We start from the raw sequence: 21,652 nt of genomic DNA on the forward strand, positions 1-21,652 counted from the left end.
GCTTGGCTTCCCAGACACATTATTCCAAGGCTGGTAAGGGGCTGTGGGACCTCCTGGTTCTGTGGAGGAAGCACAGTGTTTAAGAGTGCTAGACTCCATTGAGGACTGTGTCAGAATTACTCTGGAGCCACTCTCTTAACAAAGTCATTCCCCTTAATTAAAGAATTATACCAGGGCACAGGAAGATCTCCAGCATTCTAATTTTTAAAATCCTTGTTTTTCTCGTCAGTTTTAAGTATTCATTATAGACAAGATGCTATCACCTGACATGCCAAGACATATTTGCATAATTAATGAAGTCTCTAAGGCCACAGCTTGTGGGGTTCTGGAGACATGTTAAGCATCATAAATGTGGTACTCATGAGATCTTGTTTGCCAGCTACTGAAGGCAGCCATAGGGGCTGCTACAGCTGTGCCTGAGTATACGCAGTCTGGGTCAGAGTAGGAGAATTCAGTACATGTTGTCCCCCTTTGCTGCCCACTTAGCCACATACAAGCTGCTTTGCACCTTAGAGCTGGGGATGGAGAGGAAGAAGTGACAGGATGTCCTCAGCCATGACCTAGGATGGACCAGAAAGCTTGGTGCTGACACGTGAGGACAGCATGGTGGCCATGTATACATATCGGTTCATGTGTTATAGATGTGTCTTTATGGTCAAGCCAGAAGCTGGGTCCTCCTGATTGGAGCAGGCTTTTCTGGGTAGGGTAACCTTGGCTACTCTTTAAGAACATGTGAGTTCCTGCTATTTAGTTCACAGGACTCTGAGTTTGAGGATAATCCATCTACTTTTGAAATGGCTCTTAGAGAGCATGTAATGGACAGTGACCCTTCTTTAAGTGTTGAAGATGCAGTGTTAATGAATGATGCCCCCTTTTAGTGCTACTCAGTAGTAGGCTTAGTAGAAGCTGTCTGCTGATAAGTGTTAATGAATGCATGTCTAGTGTTTACTGCTCCCCTGGGGACTCAAGCTTAGCAGGAGCCAGTTCTTATCATCATCGTCTCTCACATGTTCTGCTGCTCCTCCACAAAGTTGTGTTTTAGAGTAGTAAGGCACGGATCTTCTGTTTCTATGTCTTTATGTTTTGGTTGGTTGACTGTCCTTTAACTAACTCATTAGCCAACATTTACTGAGCCCCTGTGGCATATAAGGAAGGCAGTGTAACTATTAGGATAGGTAAGGTATGACTTCTTGGGCTTTGACGTCATGGGGTGAATGTTTTGAGCCCTTTCACTGGAGGAAGGTGGATGTGTGCTCCTTCCATTCCTTGCCTCTGTCCCTTCTTTGTTTTTTTTTTTTTTTTAACAGATTTTTGAATGTATACCTTTGACACATTTTCTGGCTCTGCACCCCAGGGTCTGTGTGCCATACTTAGGTGGCAGCTTGTGGAATTCATATCTTCAGTCTTGACTCAGTTTGTGTCCCTACTTTACCTGCCCTTGCTGTTCTGTGGCTCCCACTGCCTCACTTACCAGCCACATTGACCTTTTGTCCCCAGACAAACTGGGTCCTCACTGCTGCTTGACCTCCGTGTTGCACCCTTTCTTGCTGTCACATGGTCCATCTACCTTCTCAGAGGCACCCGTTCTGACCTAGTCTCAGGGTCTCTGCCTTCACTCCTATGCATGCTTCCAGGCTTCGCTTTCTTTGTGGCCTAAAAGAGCTTAGCTGTTTGGTCCTCTTCCTAACTAGTGCTGTTTGTCAGGCTTTATTTCTTGCACCAGGAAATGGCAGTGAAAAAATACACACAGACATATATACATTCATAAGTATATGCCCATATGCACATATACATGCTCACATAAACACTCATATACAAATATTCACACATGCATACACACATAGATACAAAGACAATTGTACACATAAACATATGCACAGTTCATATATACACATATATACAATGATATATACATTCACACACACATATATACATATATATATGCATCTACACATACACACATACACTCACCTCTGTATATACGCATGTACACACATACTTTTGTACACATGCATATACACAAACACATACACATACTCAGATATACATATACATGCACTCATGTTCACATACACAAGTATAGGAACATATACACACTTATATAGGCATGTATCCACAATATGTGCATAGACACATGTACATGTATATACACACACATACTTAAAAATCTTTAGATTTCGGGGCTCAGTAGATTGATATATCAATTCCCCTCCCCCACAAACTTACCTGCCAGTGATGAGAGCTATGAAGAAAAATCCACCAGATGCAGAGAACATGTACTAGTGGCAACGGACTCTTTTAGGTGCTGTGGAGAAACTTGAATGAAGGTTGTGCATGAGCTCCACTTGCAGGTCTGGTTCTTGCTCTTTCTTGCTAAAGGTGCTAGAATTCTCCAGTCAGGTCTTCAGGCCCCCAGTGGTAAGTGGTGTTCTTTAGGACTCTGTTGTTTCCTGCATTGCTAAGCAGTTTTCCTTCCCTGCACTGCCCCTTTGCCATGTCTTAGGTTTCTACCCTGTTCACACCCCTGCCTCTCTGTGTTTCTGTTCAAACCATAACTCGTTCACTTTTGTTGTTCCTTATTCCTCTGGAATTGTAGCATCAGGAGCTTTCCTCTATATTCCTCTACAGAACTTTCATGCTCTTTGTTCTGGAATCAGTTCTCACAGTCCAGACTCTTCTTCCCCGAGGCTTTGAATTGCTCTGAGTATTTGAACTGGTTTTCCCACAGCTGATCCCTCTGTGGTACATTCTTCCTAGTCTCGACTCTGGTCCATTTCTCTACATCTTCCATTGGCTTTCCCAGTGGACTTTGGTCATAAAGGTGTCCTGGGTAGAATGTGCTAATGTCATTTTGTCCTAAGTGTAGTTGAAGGTGACTATTCATTTCCTTTGCAGCTAAGGATAAATCAGAGAAAATCTTCGCACTGGCCTTTGTGAAGCTGATGAGATACGATGGGACCACTCTGAGAGACGGGGAACATGACCTTATTGTCTACAAGGTACACACATCGTCACTGAGACACTGGGGCTGCTTATGTGATTGGTCCTTTGCGACTTTCTCACCTGTGGCTGTGACTAAATACCTGGGGAAACAGCTCAGGGGAGGCAGGGTGACTTCTGACACAGATGCCAATGCTTTCAGTCCTTCACAATGGGGTCGATGTGATGGGACAACACCCTGGTGGCCCGGTGGAAGCGGACTTTCTCTCATTCCATTAGGGCCCCCTAATCTTTAGTGTACCTCGTTTCAGTTAGTTCTCTCTCATAGTTAGTTTGCTGTCATAGACACACTTAGAGGTGTGCTTTACAAACTTTGATGACTTCTCACTCCAATCAAGCCTGAGATCAAGATGAGCATCACAGCTGACAATTTCCCACCCTGAGGAGAGAGCTGCTCTCTAGCATTGAGCTACATTTAATTATGCAAATGAGCAGTTGTGATGACCAGCCCTTTTGCTGTTCCTAATGAGAGCCGATGACAGGCAATAACACATTCGGTGCTGTATTATGTGAAGGTTGGGAATGTGAATCAATCCCCAGGGAGGGGGAATATCCTCAAAGTACATTGGAGAACAGAACATAGAGGGTGTGTGTGTGAGGGTTGGAAGGAGTCGGCAAGTAAAGCAAGCAAAACCTGGAGGGTGACCTCAGTGAGTGTTGTTTGGCATACTGTACAATTAAACCCACAGGCAGAAGCCAAAAAGCTGGAAGATGCAGCTACATATTTGAGCCTCCCTTCTACCAAGGCGGAATTGGAAGAAAAGGGCCACTCGGCCACAGGCAAGGGCATGCAGAGTCTTGGGAGTTGCACCATCAGCAAGGACTCTTTCCAGATCTCCACGCTGGTGTGCTCCACCAAGCTGACCCAGAACGGTAAGTTCCAGAAGTTCTCCCTTTGCAGCACATCCCTTTTGGCTGCTTGTTGAGTGGAGGAGTTTGCCTGGGTGCATGGACCTCATTCACCCTGGCCTTTGAGAAGGACCCACATTGATGTCAGTGCACTCGGGAAGAGGAGGTGGCATCCGTCATAGTTTACAAATCACGATTCTATTTTCATCTGAGGATTAACTCTGCAGGAGATTAAACAATGAAAGGACTTGTTTTTATTTTTAAGCACCTATTTATCTGAGGTGTTGTGTATATGGGGCAGTTGGAGGACCAGTTGCAGGAAATGGCTCTCTCCTTCCTCTCTTTGGATACTGGGGCTTGGACTTGGTTTCATCAAGCTTGTTGACAAACACTGTTCCCCACTCTGCCATCTTGCCAGCCCTGGACTTCCTCTTTGAGATACAGTCCAGACAAAAGAAGGAAACATGGCATCAGGGAAGGTATATAAGATTAGAAATCAGACCTGAGAGTGGAGTTGAACCTTGGTCCTATCTTAACCCTGAAATGACCTTCAATAAAGGTCCTCTGAACCCATGTGAATAATGACTACTTCCAGAACCTTCTGACCAGCATGCAGACTGTTTGGTGCAGCATAACACCCTTCTATGTGTCTTTCCTTGTCTTAGTTTCTCCTTGAGATAATTCCTGGTTGTCTTTCTTTGGAGAAGTTGGTCTGCCTGACACCTTCTAGACCCCTTGTGGTGTGAGATAGGGCCTCTTCCTGGTTCATGTCCACTCAGCTCAGCCTAATGTGGAAGATCACTCATGAGCAGGTTCCTCTTGTCCTTGGGCTGGCTCAGCTCATTTCCCACTGCTTGCAGCCTCCCCAGAAACACAGCAGTCCGGTGGTGACACTTCGTATTCAGAGCACACCAGTGCTGTTGCCGTGACTCCGTCTGGAGGAGGCAGAGGCTCTCCACACAAATCTTTCATTTAAAAACTGCATCCCCCTAATGTGGCCGTATCATAGCTGTGCAGAGACGTTATGCTCTCTTGAAATGGAGCTTGAAAATCCAATTTTTTTTCCCTCTTAACTTCCTGATGTGAATTGTGATTATTAATGTCTGCCATTATCAGGAATCCCATCTCAGTGTTGTTTGTCAGTCATGGCTGCAGTTTGAGATTTGCTGAGGGGCAGGCATCTGTTGGACTCTGACAGGATAAACCTAGCTCAGAGGTAGTCCTGTCCTTCAGCAGTGGGAGTCTGGAGGGGAGAAACGGTTGTGTCCTGAGGTCTTAGGCATGCCAGCCTTGGGTCAGATGTCTTCCAAACATTCTCTGTCTTCTTCCATCTCTTTCTTAACCTTACCCAGCGATACTTTCCCACCATTGGCTTCCTTTGGAAAATATTGGTGAGGGGCTGTAAGTTACCCAGACACTTTTAAGTTGTTTGGGTCTTGGTGAATACTGCTGAGTTAGCATGGGTTTGTCTGAATCATTTTTGGAGGGTCCTAACTTACTGCCTTGTGGCAATCCCCACCAGCAAATGAAACTCCTTCCCTGAGGTACTGGATTTTTGAAAGCAGTGGCGGAGGGGAGGATGTGCAGGAGACATGAGTCAGCTGTGTGGGCTCCAGCTTGCATCTGGGCTGTGGAAAAGAGTGTTTCTCTACTAGGACTGAAACCCTCTGGGTATGCTCAACAAACTAATGTTTGTGTGCCTAATTTAATGCAGGTTAATGGTGTCCATAGTTGGGTCATTGGTTCCCATATGTGATGCTTTAGTATTTCAGCATGTGCTGAGATCTGTTGTGTGTCACTTTTCACTTTGGAGGAGGCCACCATCTTATATATGGATCATATTCCAGATGTATTTTACTAGATGCTATTTGAAATTTGATCATACTTTCCTTTCAAAGCAAGTCTCATCCACAATATCTTTTTTAAACCACCTATCCCTTCTAGAGAGAGTGTATGTGTGTGCGTACGTGCGTGTGTGCGTGTGTGTGTGTGTGTGTGTGTGTGTGTGTGTGTGTGTGTGTAACCTCCCAGGGTAGTGTGTGGACTCCTCCTTTCACCTTCCAGCTCCTTGAATCTCACCATCTGCAGGGTGATTCCCTCTCTGGTACCCAGGGAGAGAGCCCTGGTCTCAGCAGCAGCTGTTGCCAAGCAACAAGGAAATTCCAAAGTGATGCTGCTCACTGAACAGAAGAATTCTGGCTTTCATTTCATACCAGCACTGATACCCCTTTTTGGGATTGTGCCATGCCAGGAGTATATAAGATGGGGGTGTCCCAGTTGGCATGTGAGTGTGGAGTCCCAGATTTTCTTCTGAGGGAATCAATTTCCTGAAACCATCACTTGTTCCTGCAAAGTTCCATTACTTAGGGAAAAAAGCCAGGGCTGAATTATTTGTCAAGGTTTGTATTAAAGATCTCTGTCTTCAGCATCATGCAGCCTGCCATAGGGGCTAGGAAAAGAGCTGTGAGATGTGATTCCTTTTCTCAGCTTACTGTGTAATGCGAGAGAAAGGAGGCATGGAACAAAGATTAAGTATGAATCCAAGCATGTTGAATCCCTGGGAGCTGGGGATAAAGCAAGGAGGCCTTTTCTTACTGGTAGCTCTGTGGGGGTGGGACAAGCTGTTTTTTAAAGCACTACCCCATGAGGTGATCTATTAATTTACTCATTTGAACTCTTTTTGTCATTTTTGCAGTATAGAAGCTAGAGTGGCAGTACATGTGTTGTAATGACCTGCCTAGTGAGTCCTGCCTCAAAACAAAACAAAACAAAATCAACCAACAAACAACAAAAGTGCAAAACCCAAGAATAAGGAAATAAATAAAAGTTGAAAATTGCCATATAGCAATCAGGCTTAGCCCAGTCATAACACATGCGACTCCACCTTGGAATGAATGTTTTTCGGATGATGCATTGGGCTTCATTAAAGAAACATTGATCACTTGTGAGATGGGAATATTCCCCAACCCTGGGGCCCAGGAGTGTGTCAGGACTAGATATATCCTTTCTTGTTATGTTACTTTTAGTTAGAAATCACAGTGCATCAACTTCCACCCAAAGTTCTCTCCCCTTTCGTATTTGAAGGACTGCCACTGGAATGTATTTTGTGTTGGGTGTTGTGATAAGCTTGTCCATATTGTTGTATCATTGAATTCTTTTAGCTGAGCTGCAAATTATACAGCATTGTACCGGCTGTTCAGACAAGAAAACAAGGGAAACTCCCTGCCCAGTGTTCTGTAGTTACTGTGTGACTCAGCTGGTTTTACATAACCCACAGTGTATGTGGGTGCTGTGCGCTGCCCCCTTCTGTTTTACTCTTTCAGACATAGCGATGCCGGAGGTGATGTGAAATACATGGAAATCTGTATGGGGGTAGATGGTTTTTGTGTGGTTTGATTCTGAAATTAGAATGTATGCCTGATCCCGAATTCTTACCTAGGTCCAAAATTACATACTTGCTTTCAGTGTTAGTGTGAGCCTTGACTATTATTTATTTATTTATTTATTTTGGTGCTTGCAGTCTCTTCTGTGGCTGATGCTCCTGATACACAGGGACAGCAGATTAGATGCAGTTTGCTAGTTGCGTTTTTTGCAAGTAATGGCATAGTGCCCTAACTGCAGGTGAGCAAGTGCAGGCACGTGTGCTTTCCTAGACAGGGCTTACATTCTGTCTTCCTACCTTAAAGAACATCTTAATGTCTTAAGCAAAATCCTTCAAGCTTTAAAAACAAAACAAAAACACTCCCGATGCCTGGGAAGATGTCTCTGTCTGTAGAATGCCTGCTGTGCAAGCATGAGGATATGATGTGGGTCCTTAGCACCAACATAAAAGCCAATGGCAGAGGCATATAACTGTAATCTAGCCCTTGGGGGTGGGTCCTTGGAGACAGATGAATTCCTAGAGCTCATTGCCCAGCCCATTGAGTTGAGTAAAACTTCAGATTCAGGGGTGGAGGGGGTGGGGTGGATCCTGTCTTAAAGAGCAACCTTTAGAATGATTCAGGAGGAATACCCGAGGTTGACCTTGGGTCTCTATACATACACTTGTGGATGCACCCTTCGACTCCCCCATCCCTCCCACAAACATGTATACATACACTGTGGATGTACCCCTCCACTCCCCCCCACAAAACACATGTACATATAATATAGATTTATTCCCCACTTCCTTTGGATCTTTGAAATTTAGTATATTGAATCCTGACCCTTTCTACTAAAACCCACAAACAGATTGGAGGGCAGCAGCCAGTTGTTCAAGGAAAATTCTCAATTCCTTCTAGTGTTTGTGGCTCCACAGATTGCCTAACTTGCATTTCCAGGACTTAAATTTGTTTTATTTTATTAAAAAAAAAATTGACATTTGTTCTTGAGCAGGAAAAGCCACTTAGGGGACGAGGCTTGGAAACTTTCTGGGTGGGCAACATCTTCTAATTGTTACAGTGGTTGGCAGCTATCTCCAATAGGTGGGGACCCCCCCCCCCCATCCATCCCATTTTGGTTCTCAAATGAATTTTGAAAGCTCCTACATGACAATCATTTTGTGGTAAATGTGGCTGGAAATAATGAATTCAACTGCACTGGTGTTAAGTATGTTGGCACTCAGTAATGAAATATTTAGCAGGCAAACCTTTTGAAATTGAGTCGCGTTTTCTTTTGAGACGTATTCACAGAGAACCCCACATGCTGCATGAATTTGAGACAAAGGTCTCGTGGGAACCGGGAGCTGATTCTTGTGTTCTGTTCGCAGTGGATCTCCTGGGGCTGCTGAAGTGGAGATCCAACACCAACCTTCTACAGCAGAACTTGAGACAGTTGATGAAGGTGGACGGTGGTGAGGTGGTGAAGGTAACACGGGCTGTGGAGGAGGCTTGGTCTTGTGTTTTGTGTCTGCTATCATGAACTGACCCCAGGGGAGTGCAAGAGTCTGGTTACAATCTCTCAGCAGTGACGTAAGCCTCTATGTGTGCAGTGCTGCGGGCTCCTTTCGGAAGGGCTATCTGGATTAACTTGGCAGATGTGGGCTTTGAACCTATCTGCTCCTGGGTACTGTTTCCGCTTGATGAGTCCTTGGTGCTGTGCTGGCAATGCTCAGTAGTCCCTTTAAGCCGTGACATTGCCTTCTTGTCTGTGTTCTCTGAGTTTCATTGGACACGGTAGTCTGGGGGATGTCTTGTGTGTACTGGGCTGTTTTACTCTTACCACGGTGATTGTCCATCCTTATTATTGACTCATGCTTCTTCAAGTTACTTAGAAGCGACCTGAATAGTCAGCTCTTGGTAGAAATATTGCAAGCGCCAAGAGTTTGACCTGGCCATTTTCTTCCTGGAGATTCTGGAGAAATGTTAGCTATTAATTACTTTTGTTTGTTCTTGTATGCACTTGATTGAATTATTTTCATTATCTGGGAATGTTGTACAATGTATTTTGATTGCACTCCCCTTCCTCCTCCCTTCAACTCCGCTCAGATTCATCCCCACATCTCCCTACTCCCCAACTTCATGGCTGTTTAGGAAAAAAAAAAAAAATTAAGAACCCATGAATTCCCATCGTGAAGCCCATAATCTTCCAGGCAGGGAGCCATTCATTGGAGCATTGTTGACCCAACTGGAGCCACAACCTTCAAGAAAGCAAACTCTCCCCAAGAAACCGTCAATTGTCCACAGCTCCTCATTTAGTGGGAGGGACTCACCTTGCTTCATCTTGTGCAGGTCTTGTACAGACAGCCACAGTTGCTGTGTATTCATGAGAGCAGCTAGCAGTCCCTCCCAGTGGACACTGTTTTCACTCTGAACCTTTCTGATCTCTGGCTCTTAACATCTTGATGCCCCCTCATCCCCAATGGTCCCTGAGCCTTGTTGGGGGGATGTAGTGAGACCTTACTCCCTACAAGGGGATGTAATACAGATGTACGATTTCTAGCTGTCACTCCACAAGGACACTGCAAAGCTCAGGTACTGCTATTTATTCAGACCCTCTCCACTTGGTGTCCTGACATGGAAGCCTGGGTCAGAGCAGTAGTTTAAGCTTCTTTTAGCATCAAGTTCGGTCCCTCTTATCCTCTAATAGTTTGTTCTTTTGACATCCTCCCTGCATTGGGTTCTTCTTGCATGTTCCATATAAGGTGCTTGAATGCCATTGTCTTGCTCAAATATGTTATCATTGTCAGGGTGCTCCCCCTGGGCCAGGGGATGCTAAGCTGGCCAGTGGCCTATGGTGTTTCATAAATCATTTCTCTACTGCCTGGTTTGGCCTCTTCAGTACTTCACCCTCTCTGAGAGGAGCATGCAGTAGGGGACTGCCTTATCTCTGGAAAATTAATTACTTAAAATGGCCTTAATTAACCGGCAATGTGCTTAACTTTAGCGTGAATTAATTTGGTTGCACTACTTTCCTGCATCCGTTGTATAACTGTTCCAACATACCCTCACTAATCTTAAAATTTTAATCATCTCTTCAGTCCTGTTCTTGTACCAATGGCTTGGACAACGTTAATTGCATTTTATACTTCCTTGCTTTCTAAATCCCCAGTTCAGATGGAAACTGGGAGGATAAATGAACACACTCTAAGAGACATGCATTTAATGAAATTTTGTCTTTCATTTTGAAGTCCCCATGTCACCAATTCATTGTACTTCTGTTGATTTGGTGTCATACCAGGGGGAAAAAAATCTAGAATCATCTTGTTCTCTTCTCTGTTCCCCATAGCTAATGTATTAATATTTCTGAATATTCATCCGTCGAAGTGGGTTCCTCTCTCTCCCTCTTTCTTGTGATCTTGTTCTTGTGGCTGGGATGGTGTGACCTCACCTATCCTTACCTGGTGTTCTTGATAGATGGTGGGGTATATTCTATTTATTTCATGTTTCTCTCTTGCGTATTGTCATGACTGATGGCAGTGCTTGATGGATTTAGAAAGGAATCTGTATGCTTAGAAAAATGGATTCCAATGAAAGTGGAGGATGAAGATGGCTGTTTGATTCTTTACTGGGTATCCAGAGATTGAGAGGGAGGAGAAAGTGCTTGTCCCTGACTACCAGGTGATGTTCCCGTAGAAGGAGGTTCTGCTTTCTCTAGTTCTGACTCTGGGCCATGTCATTTGTCTTAATACCATTGGTAGGTCTATAGCAGGGAGTCCGCATGAATTGAGATGATCTTGCTACCCAGGGAGCCTATTGCCAGGGACATTGATTGGCTTGTCGGCAGATGACACGAACTTTTGACCTCTGCAAAGAAAGATTTGTGATCTGAAAATGATGGGAAATGTAACAAGGTTGTATAGACCTAAACAATCAGAGTTGATTAAGATCTTGTCACGTCTATACTGGAATTCTCGATGGAAAGGGTAGTTTATCTCCTGTTAGTTATGTGTACCATTTTCTCTGTGTAGTAGAGGTTGGGTAGCTCGTGGCATACAGCAGGGACCCACGTCTCTTTGTGCCACAGCTCTCCTGTCAGTCCTTCCAGTTTTAAAGCATGGAGCACAGATGGGCAGTGGGAGCCGCCACTAGCTTGGGAACAGATTTCGATGGCCTGCTTCCTCAGTCTTCAAAAGGCTGTGACTTCTAAGATTATTCATATCTTTTGCCAGACCCTGTGGGTGCTTGTGTGTAAGCTGGACATCTCAAAATCTGGATCCAACATCTGATGCAGCCACCCCTTTGATATTCCACTTCAACTTCCCCCTTAAAACAGGTTCCCCCCCCTTCATTCTGCCTTTGGTTTTATTTTTGAGATGCAGCTTATATACCGTAAAATTTCCCCCTTTACTCTGTTCAGTTAATAGCTTTAGTATATTTATAGGTTTTTGTAATCCCTAGTACTGGCTAAGCAGTACGACTTTCTTTATCCACAAATGAAATTCATAGCTATCAACTGTCATTTCCCCCAGTTTCTGCCACCTATAAGCCGTGTTTCTTTTGCTGTGTTTGCCTTGTCTGGACATTTGATACAGTGTAATTGTCCAGGGTGGCTTCTGGGCCTGGCTCCTTTCATTGGGTGCCAACTGCACATTTAGTCAGTAGACAGAGCATCCATGCTGTAGCTTTCCTAGGAACTTTGTGTTTCTTCAGTTGAGTGACAGTCCATTGGGAGGATAGATAGAGGTCCACAGAAAACATTCACTCTGTTCACTCTTTCTTCAGCTGATGGATATTTATTTCAATTTTTTCATTGTAAAGACTGATGCTTTAGATCTTTGTGCGCAGGTTTTGAATGTACATTAGGTTTTCCTTTGTTTGTGATGTGTATCTAGGAATGCTATTGTTCACCTATAGGGTTAATACATATTTAAGATTTTGAGGAATTGACAAGCTACTCCTAAGCCCCTGTACTATTTTATATTTCTCCCATCAATGAAGGCACAAAGGCTCCCATTTCTCTGCATCTTCTCCCACACATAGGTGATAACCTTTACAGTGGATGTGATGTGGGAGTCTCTGTGGTTTCAGTTTGTATGTTCCCACTGACTAATGATGAAGCCTCTGTGCTTTGTTCCTTTTGGTAACATATGTCCTTCTGCATTTCCACCACCGGGGATCTCACCACTTCAGTAGAATCTAGTCTAGTCCATTTTACACCTCCTTTAGGGTGCAGCATTTGATGGCTTCTAGAGTGACATACCTTTGATGTCTAACTTATTTCTTAATTGAATGAATGATGTTTTGCTTTCCTGTATAGATCATGTTTCTTTACAAACAATACATCAATTACTGGTAATGTATAAACATTTTCCAGCACACTGTTGCGTTCCTCAGCTGCAGCAACACACTCATGTTTTCTTCTTCATGGCTCAGTTGATTGACGGTCTTTCCCTTTCTCAGCTGAAACCTGATGCTCTGTGGCATCTTTCTGTTGTGCATGGCCTCTTATACTTGGCTTGTATAGGTGAATCTGATATGTTCTGATGAAAATATGGAAGAGGAGGCTTGAGAATGGTCTCTGGGTATCATTGGTATCTCCCAGCTCTGGTCTTCCTCTGCTTGGCCCAGGGTGACCTTATTTTGTCTGCAATTCAGTCATGTGAAAAGTTTGTCTCACTCACCTGTCATCTTAATAAAATCTTGGCAATCAGTAATGTAACTACTTAATTCACGTATCTATTGAGGCAAGCTCCCAGTGGGCCCGAGACTCCTTGTGTTACTCATACAATCTTCCTGCCACAGCCTCCCCAGTGTTGGGATTACAGGTGTGTACCACCATTCCTAGCTACATGTTAAAGCTCTATATGCAGGACTGGGGAAAGCTGCACATGCAGAGTCCTGTCAGAGAGCATGGTTGTCCTAGGCTGGGGGAGGTAGGGTGTAGGGACCATTAACTGACCTCTTGTGCCTTTGCAGTTCCTGCAAGACACCTTGGATGCCCTCTTCAACATCATGATGGAGAACTCTGAGAGTGAGACGTTTGATACCTTGGTGTTTGATGCTCTGGTAAGGGGGGGGGTCTCCCTTTCATCTGCTCAGAGGGTGAGGTGTTCTTTCATGCTGCAGTCTTTGAAGGGGGAAGGGCCCCATCTCAGTCACATTGAGAGCCTTTCAGCTGTGGAGTCAATCAAAGGGGAAGCCTGGAGGAGTGCAAAGAGACTTTGAATGTGAAACTATAGCTATGCTAATACCCTTGTGAGGGTAGGAAGATAGAAACCCAAGAATGGCTTCTGCAGGGACATTCAGGGTTCATTTCCTCAAGACACAGAGCAAGATTCCAGAATGGTTTCCCTTGTGCCACCCCTGAGACTGTTTTGGTTATATTGACAGGTCTTTATCATTGGACTAATCGCAGATAGGAAATTTCAGCATTTTAATCCCGTTTTGGAGACTTACATTAAGAAACACTTCAGCGCAACCTTGGCCTACACGTGAGTTCTGTGTTATTTGAAAACCACTGCTGTCTCCTCTGATGTTTGCAGTCATTTTCCTCTGTGACTTTGGCCAATGACTGCACATTTTTCTATTTGAAACTTTGGCTTTACTGGCATACTTGGTATTTTTGTTTCCTCCCTAATAGACCTGAGCATCTTGTTGGGAGAGATATGTGACAAATAAGCCTCATGTCCTGAAATGAATCTTCATTCTCTTCCATACCTTCCATATATCTTTGAAAATTTGTACTTATGTTCTCGATGATGCTGATCTATGGAGGCATGCTCCCTGTCACACTGCAGCTCCTCAACAGGCATCTAATAAATGAATAAATGAATGTGTGTCTGTTTTTGAGGTTATTAACCCTTTAGTGTACAGAAAATGCAGTTTTGTATTCTTCAACCAGTCTCCTTACTCCTTAAAGTATATTCCCCTTTTCTTATACCAGTTTTAGCTATTAAATTACACACACCCAGACACACACACACACACACACACACACACACACACACACACACACACACAATTTTTTTCTATCTGTCTGAGCTCCTTGTCCCCAACCCTGTCTGTGCACACAGGGGATATATGGGGCCTGGACCAGCAAGGTAGGTTCTCTCCTGTTTGATAACACAATTTTGGATGCAGGATACATGGGCTTAAATGACAGCTCTGTCCTTTATGAATTATGTGATCTTAGGCAATTTGCTTTAACCATCTCTGGCCTTTAGCATTTTCATCTATAAAAAAAGAATATTATTGTAGTGTTGTTTGAAAATTTTAATGAGTTATTAGAGTGCTCAGAATAAAGCCTGATGCTTGGACAGAGAGCACTAAGCGGTTGCTGGGGTTCATTTACTTGTTCTCTCATGTTGGGATTTAATGACATGTATTCAAATTTTATATTGTGTAATTGCATTGAAAAAATTTTTAAAAAGGAGCCACACACAACTTTTTCTCTAAGAACAGCACACTTAAAAGTTAGCCTGTATAAAATGAGGTCTCATCTGTGGTTCTGAGCAGACTTTGTAAACACCTGTTTTTTCTTCCTGTCTCTACTGTGAGCTCAAAGCCCAGGGATATCAGCCTATGAAGTCAGTGGGGTGAACAACCCAGTGTTGTCCTGCAGTTCCCTTCATGTCCTTTTCTCCCTGTTTATAACAGGTGGTGGGTAGAGTCCCTGGCAAGGTAGGAGCTGCAGAATCTTCTGAAGCCTGTAGAGCAAGCTGTGATGAGCCCTTTATTAGTCTTCTGTTAATGTTTATTTAAAGTTCTCTGCTCACTCAGTGGAGATGCCCTGTGGGTTGGTATATTGCACACTTTCTTATAAACTCTCTGGGAAAGAAATAGTTGAGAGCTGGGGCACATTCTTGACCTAGTGACCAAGCATGGTATTGTGGATGTGGCCAGCAGATGTCTCTGCAAGTAACAGGGTCTCCATATGTAAACCAATTCCAAAGTTTTCATTCCAGGCGAGACTAATCAATCAGCTGTTTTGAGAATAGTCTTTCTACTTTAACTTAGGAATTGAGAGCAGTGCTGAATTCTACCTGTAGTATCTACTACTGGTTGTGGGCCTTGGCTTTGCTGTGCTGGGATGTTGAGAGAAGGGTTGGTATCCTCACTGGTGGAAAAAACTAACAAGCAACTAAAATTGGAGGAGTTTGGGGGCTAAGATATAGCTCAGTAGAGTGAGTGCTTGCCTAGCATGCATGAAACCCTCAGTTCCAGTCTCAACACCTTATAGCTTGGTTGTGATGGGTCATACCTGTAATCCCAGCACTCAGAGGGTGGAGTTGGGAAGATCTTAAGTTCAGACTCCTAGGCTACATGAGTGTGAAGACAGCCTTGGCTATATGAGACTCCATTTGAGAAAAAGTAGTGTGTGCGTGCATGCATGTGTGTTTAGATGTTAGAAAATTATTCAAGGGGAGAAATTAAAGCACCATTTTATCCTTGAGCTTAGATAAGATAGAGGTACGACTCAGTACCCTCCTGTTGTGTTTGTGCTATCTGCTGAAAAGATATGTGTTTTGGAAAATAGATATTTATACCATGCTTTGATAAACTTCCAATACATTGTTTTCTACATTAAATACATTAAATAAATAGGAATCTATATGTAAGTAATTTGATAAAAAATAGAACCCCAGATGCTTGTCACTTAAAACATTAAAACCTTTTTTCCTTAAAAGAGTTTTGAAGAAAAGTTTAGATTATGTGTGATATGTCTGTGTTTGTTTGGGTGTGTGCATTTGAGTGCAGATGGTTATGGAGTCCAGAAGAGGGCGCTAATTCTCCAAGAACTAGAGAGACAGGCAGTTGTTAAGTGCCTGACATGGATGCTGGGCACCAAACTTGGCTGCTCTGGAAGAGCAGGATGTGATCCTAACCACTGAGCTGTCTCACCAGCCTCTAAAACAGTAAAATCTTGATTCTAAAGAAACTTGGGTTCATCAGCAATGAATGTAAGTAACTATTCAAACTTTGAAACACCAAAAGGATTAAGTTTTGACTTGTGATTCAGAGCACCACTGAAGGCTGCCCCTGCCTGTTATTCTGTTCCATTCTGGGTGCTTAGAATGTTCTGTCAGCCATTTGAAACTCTGGCACTATGTATTGTCAAAGAACGATCTCCATCCATCCTGGTCCCTGATGACATCAGCAGGTCTCATTATGAATCCCTGGCCTGGAACTCACTTTGTAGATAAATATGGCCTCTATGTCCCAGGTTCACCTGCCTCTGCCTCCCAAGTGCTGGGGTTGAAGTTTTCTGCCACTGTGTGGAACAAATGTCCCCATCTTTTATCTTTCTTTCCAAAGAGTTGCATAAGCAGAGAGAAGGCTCACTACAGTGGGTGTTCTCTTTAGCACCTAGCTCCAGCACAGCTCCCTGCGTTGACAGTTCATGGAGGCTGGGGCACCGTGACTGCAACCAGTACTGATCCAAATGAGAAAAGAAGGAGGTGCTCCTTTGAGGACTACTCTTCTTGTAGCTTGCAGGCCATGGCTCTTTTCTGTCCTGTGCTCTGGGTCTCATGGGGCTGCCCTGGGCTCCCCATTGGCATAACTGAGGATCCATTTTCTCTGCTCCTTTCTGGCTTCCACCAGAGGTTTTGATCTTTGGGCAGTTATGAAATGGCCTTGCAGATTTTTTCTGGGTTTGGGCCATTTTTCTTGTGAATCATTAGTACTATTATTTCATTCTATTCTTCAATTAACGAGTTGGAAGTATTCCCATTGCTGAAGTGTGTGTGGGCTATGTTTTTTTTGTGAGTGGGGATGTGAATAGAGGTGAAAAGAAACAGTGTTGTGAAGCTTGGGAAAATAACAGGAGCTGAGTAAGACAAACTTTTGTAAAAATTTCAGCTGTGTCTTGGGCATAAAGGCCTACAAAGAGTCACCTTTGCTTTGGGGCATTTCCCAATGAACAGGTCATTGTCAGACCCCATGGCAGATGGATCCTGCAGGGCAGCCTTCAGAACACAGTTCACACCATCAGGCTGGCTCCCCTGAAGGGCTCAAGTTTCCTTTCTGTGGTGCTGTAACCTGATCAGTGTCAGAAATGCCTCTCATCCATCCAGTCACTCACAAGCCTCTTAACTTTTTTTTTTTTTTTTTTTTTTTTTTTTTTGTATAGCTAACATTGTGTATAGGGGGTTAGAGGATATCTCAGGGAGTAAGAACACTGGCTGCTCTTTCAGAGGATCTGAATTTGACTTGTGGCACCCACATGGTAGCTCCTGACAGTCTTTAGTTCCAGGGAATCTGATGTCTACTTCTGGACTCTGATGGTGCCAGACATACATGTTGTCCACAGACATGTGGACATGCAAGCAAAACAACAATAAAAAAAAAAATTGTGTGTGTGTGTGTGTGTGTATCTACATATGTCTGTGTAGGTGTGTATATCTGCATAGATCAAATGTTGATGTCAGGGCTTCTCTTTCACTCTTCATCTTATTTTTTGAGGCAGGGGCTCTCAGTGAACCTGGAACTCAGGATTTTGACCTGTGAATCTCACAAACCCTCTTGTCTCTGCCTCCCCAGTGCTGGTATTTTAAGCATATGCTTCTTCAATGCTTGGCTTTTTTGAGTGGGTACTAGGGATTGAACTGAGGTCCTCTTGCTTGTGTGGCAAGCACTTTGCCCACTGATCCATACCCAGAAACTGTACACCGTGGTATTTTTGCTTGTTTAAAATTTCAGAAGTCAGCCTGGAGAAATGGCTCAATGATTACACATATTTATTGCTCCTTCAGGGGACTTGCATTTCATTCCAGGCATCACATGGTAGCTCACAACTGTCCCTAATTCCAGTTCCCTGGGATCTGTTGCCTCTGTGGGCATCTGCACACACATGGTATATATAAAAAGCACACACATACACATGAAAAAAAATCTTTAAGGATAAACTTATAAAGCTTTTTCATTGCTATAATAATGTACATGTAAGAAGAGTCATTTTATGAATTTAGACAGCCCCCCCCCCCTTCCTGTAACCACTGCTGGAGATAAGTTATCTGTAACACATTGCTATCCCACATCCAAGGAAGACCCCTGTTGCTCTCAGAGAAGCAGCTGTGTTCTCATTTCTGTATCAGGGCTCTGTTTTGTTTTCTCTAGGACATCATGTATTCCTGTGCACCTGGCCTCTTTCCTTGAACATAATGCTATTGAGATTTTTCCATATTGTTGTATGTGTCATTGTTTGAATTGGGTCCCTTTATATTTTAGTCATAATTGACTCTTCTGTGATGTGTTTAGTCATTATTGATAGATGGGCTGGGGGGGCTACTGGTATTCTGCATAAGGCTTTTGTGTTTTATAGACAGTGTTCATTTCTCTTAGGTGAACACTTGGAACTCAATTTGTTGGACCAGAGAGACACATATGTACTTCATGAAATTATTGTGTCACTTTGTATTTCCTCCAGCAACTTAAAACAATCCTTTGCATAGATTGGCAAGGTTTGGCCATGGTTGCAGCTCAGTTGGTAGTGTGACAGTAGCCATGGCTTGAGCCTCTGCACATTATAGACTAGGTCTGATAGCAAACACCTGTAATCCTAGCACTCTGGAGGTGAGGTGGGAGGAGCAGAGGTCGAAGGTCATTCTCAGCTGCATAGCAGCAACTTCAGTGTCAGCCTGGGCCACAGGAGACCTTGTGCTATAAATGTCACAAATGACACAAACAGCTTCACCAATCTTTGTTAGTGGTGATAGACCCTACTGCTTGGCCTCTCCCTTTCTGTATTAACAGCTGAGCAGTATTCTATTCTCTTTCATAATTATTTATGCAGTTCATGTTATAGGTATCAAATTGTTTATATATTTTACTACTGCACACAAAGATGAGACAAATGTTACTGAATTCATCTGTAATTAATACTGTATGGAATTTCCTCAAAGGAAAGTTGCGGATATCAAAGGATTTGAGTCTTTTTGCTTGTACCTAGTGTTAGTGATAAAATTCCTTGATATATGTTTGTTTGTTTCCCTCCAAAGAGTATTCCTCCCTCATCTTGTCTTCACTAGGCAAATGTTGTACTTATTTGTTTATATAACTGTATTATTTACTCCCCCCCCCCCATGGGCTGGGAATTAGATGCTGGATCTGGCACCTGCTGTGGGCATCCTCCAACTGAGATTCTTTCTTGCCTATGTATTATTTTAATTTACATGTATTTCTTTATTAATGAAGTGGATTACTTTTCAAAAATTGTATTTCTCAAATTTTGTTTGTTTTAAATTGAACTTCTCCCGTACCCGAAGTTCTGAGTGAACCTGTTGCCATTTGGACTCTCTGGTTATATGTAATGCTGCAAAACATGAAATTCTGAAGCTTTTCCTATGCTAACAATTTTGAATAAAGGTGTCTGTGGCTGGGCATGGTGGCATATGGATTTTATTCTGTACTTTCAAGACCAGTCTGATCTATCAGTGGTTCTCAACCTTCTGATGCTTCAGCCCTTTAATATAGTTCCTCATGTTGTGGTGACCCCAACCATAAAATTATTTCATTGCTATTTTACAATTATAATGCTACTTTTATGAATCATAATGTAATAGCTGATATGTAGGATATCTTATATGCAACCCCAAAATAGAGTTGAGAAAGGGTTAAGACCCCCCAGGTTGAGAACTGCTGAATAGTCCAAGGGAAGCCAGGACTACAGAGACTCTCAAAAAACAAAAACACACAAGCAACTTAATCTGAGCCCAATAAAAACTGCCAAAAACTTAAGTAGTCATGAGTTAGTCTCCTAATGAACAATTCATTTGTATTTATTTCCCATATTTATGTCTGTCATGGGATGGGTAATTTGAAAAATAATTCTGATGAATTTGTATGTACTGTGATTTGTGCAAACTTTTTCATGTTAGTGAGTTGTTTTGTGCTCCCAGTTTATAAATATGACCATGAGAAGTACAATAATTATTTATGTTTTTAAAATTAGATGTTTTGGAGGGAATTCAGTTATTAAGAAGTGTAACATCTATTCTAAACATCTTATTTTCACCCTCTTAATAGGGCCCATTAGTAAATTCATTTAAAATGTGCTGTTTATTTGGAAATTGTCATTTAACAATTTCCTATTTGGTATAAGGCCTTTAGTGGAGCAAATCAGCTAGCCTGCAGAGAGGTCTGAATGAGAACCCTTTAGTATTCTTACTCTACCAGAAGAAATTTTATCAGGTGCTTTGTCTGACCTTTATGACTATGCATATATACATAAGTGGAAACCAGAGTAAATGTAATTCTCCTGTAAGCTTTGCTCTTCAGTTAAGTGTCAAATAGGGATTTCTGAACTCTTGATTGACATATGTTTTTCTTGGGACTAGGAAGCTGACCAAGGTGTTACGGACCTACGTAGCCAGTGCCGAGAAGCCAGGAGTCAATGAGCAGCTGTACAAAGCCATAAAAGCCTTGGAGTACATCTTCAAGTTCATCGTGCGCTCACGGGTACTGTTCAACCAGTAAGTGTTCAGCCAAGGCCCGAGCAAATCCTCACTTCTCTTTTTCCTTCTTTCTTTCTATCCCCTTTGCCCTCTTCTCTGTCCTTGGCGCCTCCTCCTTTCTCTTCTTACCTTCTGCCTGTGACAAAACACTAATAGATGAAGGGTGGGTTCGTTTGCCCACGCTGCCCCTGACTGCTTCCATAGCCGTCCTTGCAGAGTTTGCGCTGTTCAGAGGTTCAGAAGTGTGCCTGTGAGCTAAACATTGTCTGCTGAAAGTGTTTGTAATGCTTCTCACGCAGCACTGGGCATCCACCAAGGGCTTGGCAGTACTTTTCAGTATATCTTCATAGAGCAAAAAGCCCCACAAGAGCAAACAAAAATGAAACAAGCAATGAGAAGGAAAAGCCAAAATCAAGTTGTACTGCCTCACGTGGGAGCACTGCGGAGGCCGGGCCACTTTTCTCCTTCCAGGAGAACACTGTGTTTCTACGGATACCAGAGTCCCCTTGTTCACTCTGCGTAGTGGTTCATGGTGGCTGACCACCGTTAAGAGTTAATTTTGAACTTGAAAACAAGTTGGGATATGTATGACTTGATTATTTTAGAGAAGGTTGGTCATTTATACATTGATATTTCTAACCACCACGGTTGGGCTGTTAAAATGAAATCACTTGGTGGTCTCCCCCAGTATCTCACACTGGCAAATGAGATAGGGAGGTGGATCATTTGGGGATAGGGTATTGAGTGGACTCTGCTTCTTTTTGGAGGGTGCCATTTTGTGAGTTACTTGCTGTGAGTGTTGTGAGCACATGGTGGCTGATCTAGATTAATTGATGTTCTTGTGGTAGGTTTCTACACAGAGATGACTCTGTGAATCCATCAATCAGAGAATGGGGGCACACTGCCTGTGATCATTGAAAAAATGGGCATAACGTTCAATGGACCCCTGTCAACATCTGTTTCCTCTAAGCTTCCACTTCACTTGCTTGA

General features: G+C 43.1%; 1 protein-coding gene across 2 annotated transcripts in view; it reads left to right on the plus strand.

Annotated features, from left to right (window-relative positions):
- Dock1 (dedicator of cytokinesis 1) overlaps positions 1-21,652 on the plus strand; it is a 484,316-nt gene that overhangs the window by 98,045 nt on the left and 364,619 nt on the right. For both annotated transcript variants that reach the window (XM_051193215.1, XM_051193217.1), the window contains exons 17-22: positions 2,896-2,999; positions 3,690-3,873; positions 8,597-8,694; positions 13,185-13,274; positions 13,599-13,699; positions 20,546-20,680. In XM_051193215.1, coding sequence (XP_051049172.1) covers positions 2,896-2,999; positions 3,690-3,873; positions 8,597-8,694; positions 13,185-13,274; positions 13,599-13,699; positions 20,546-20,680 — 712 coding nt within the window. The remainder of the gene's footprint in view (positions 1-2,895; positions 3,000-3,689; positions 3,874-8,596; positions 8,695-13,184; positions 13,275-13,598; positions 13,700-20,545; positions 20,681-21,652) is intronic.

The sequence above is a fragment of the Phodopus roborovskii genome, unplaced genomic scaffold (genome assembly GCF_943737965.1).
Source record: "Phodopus roborovskii unplaced genomic scaffold, PHOROB, whole genome shotgun sequence".
Classification (NCBI taxonomy): domain Eukaryota; kingdom Metazoa; phylum Chordata; class Mammalia; order Rodentia; family Cricetidae; genus Phodopus; species Phodopus roborovskii.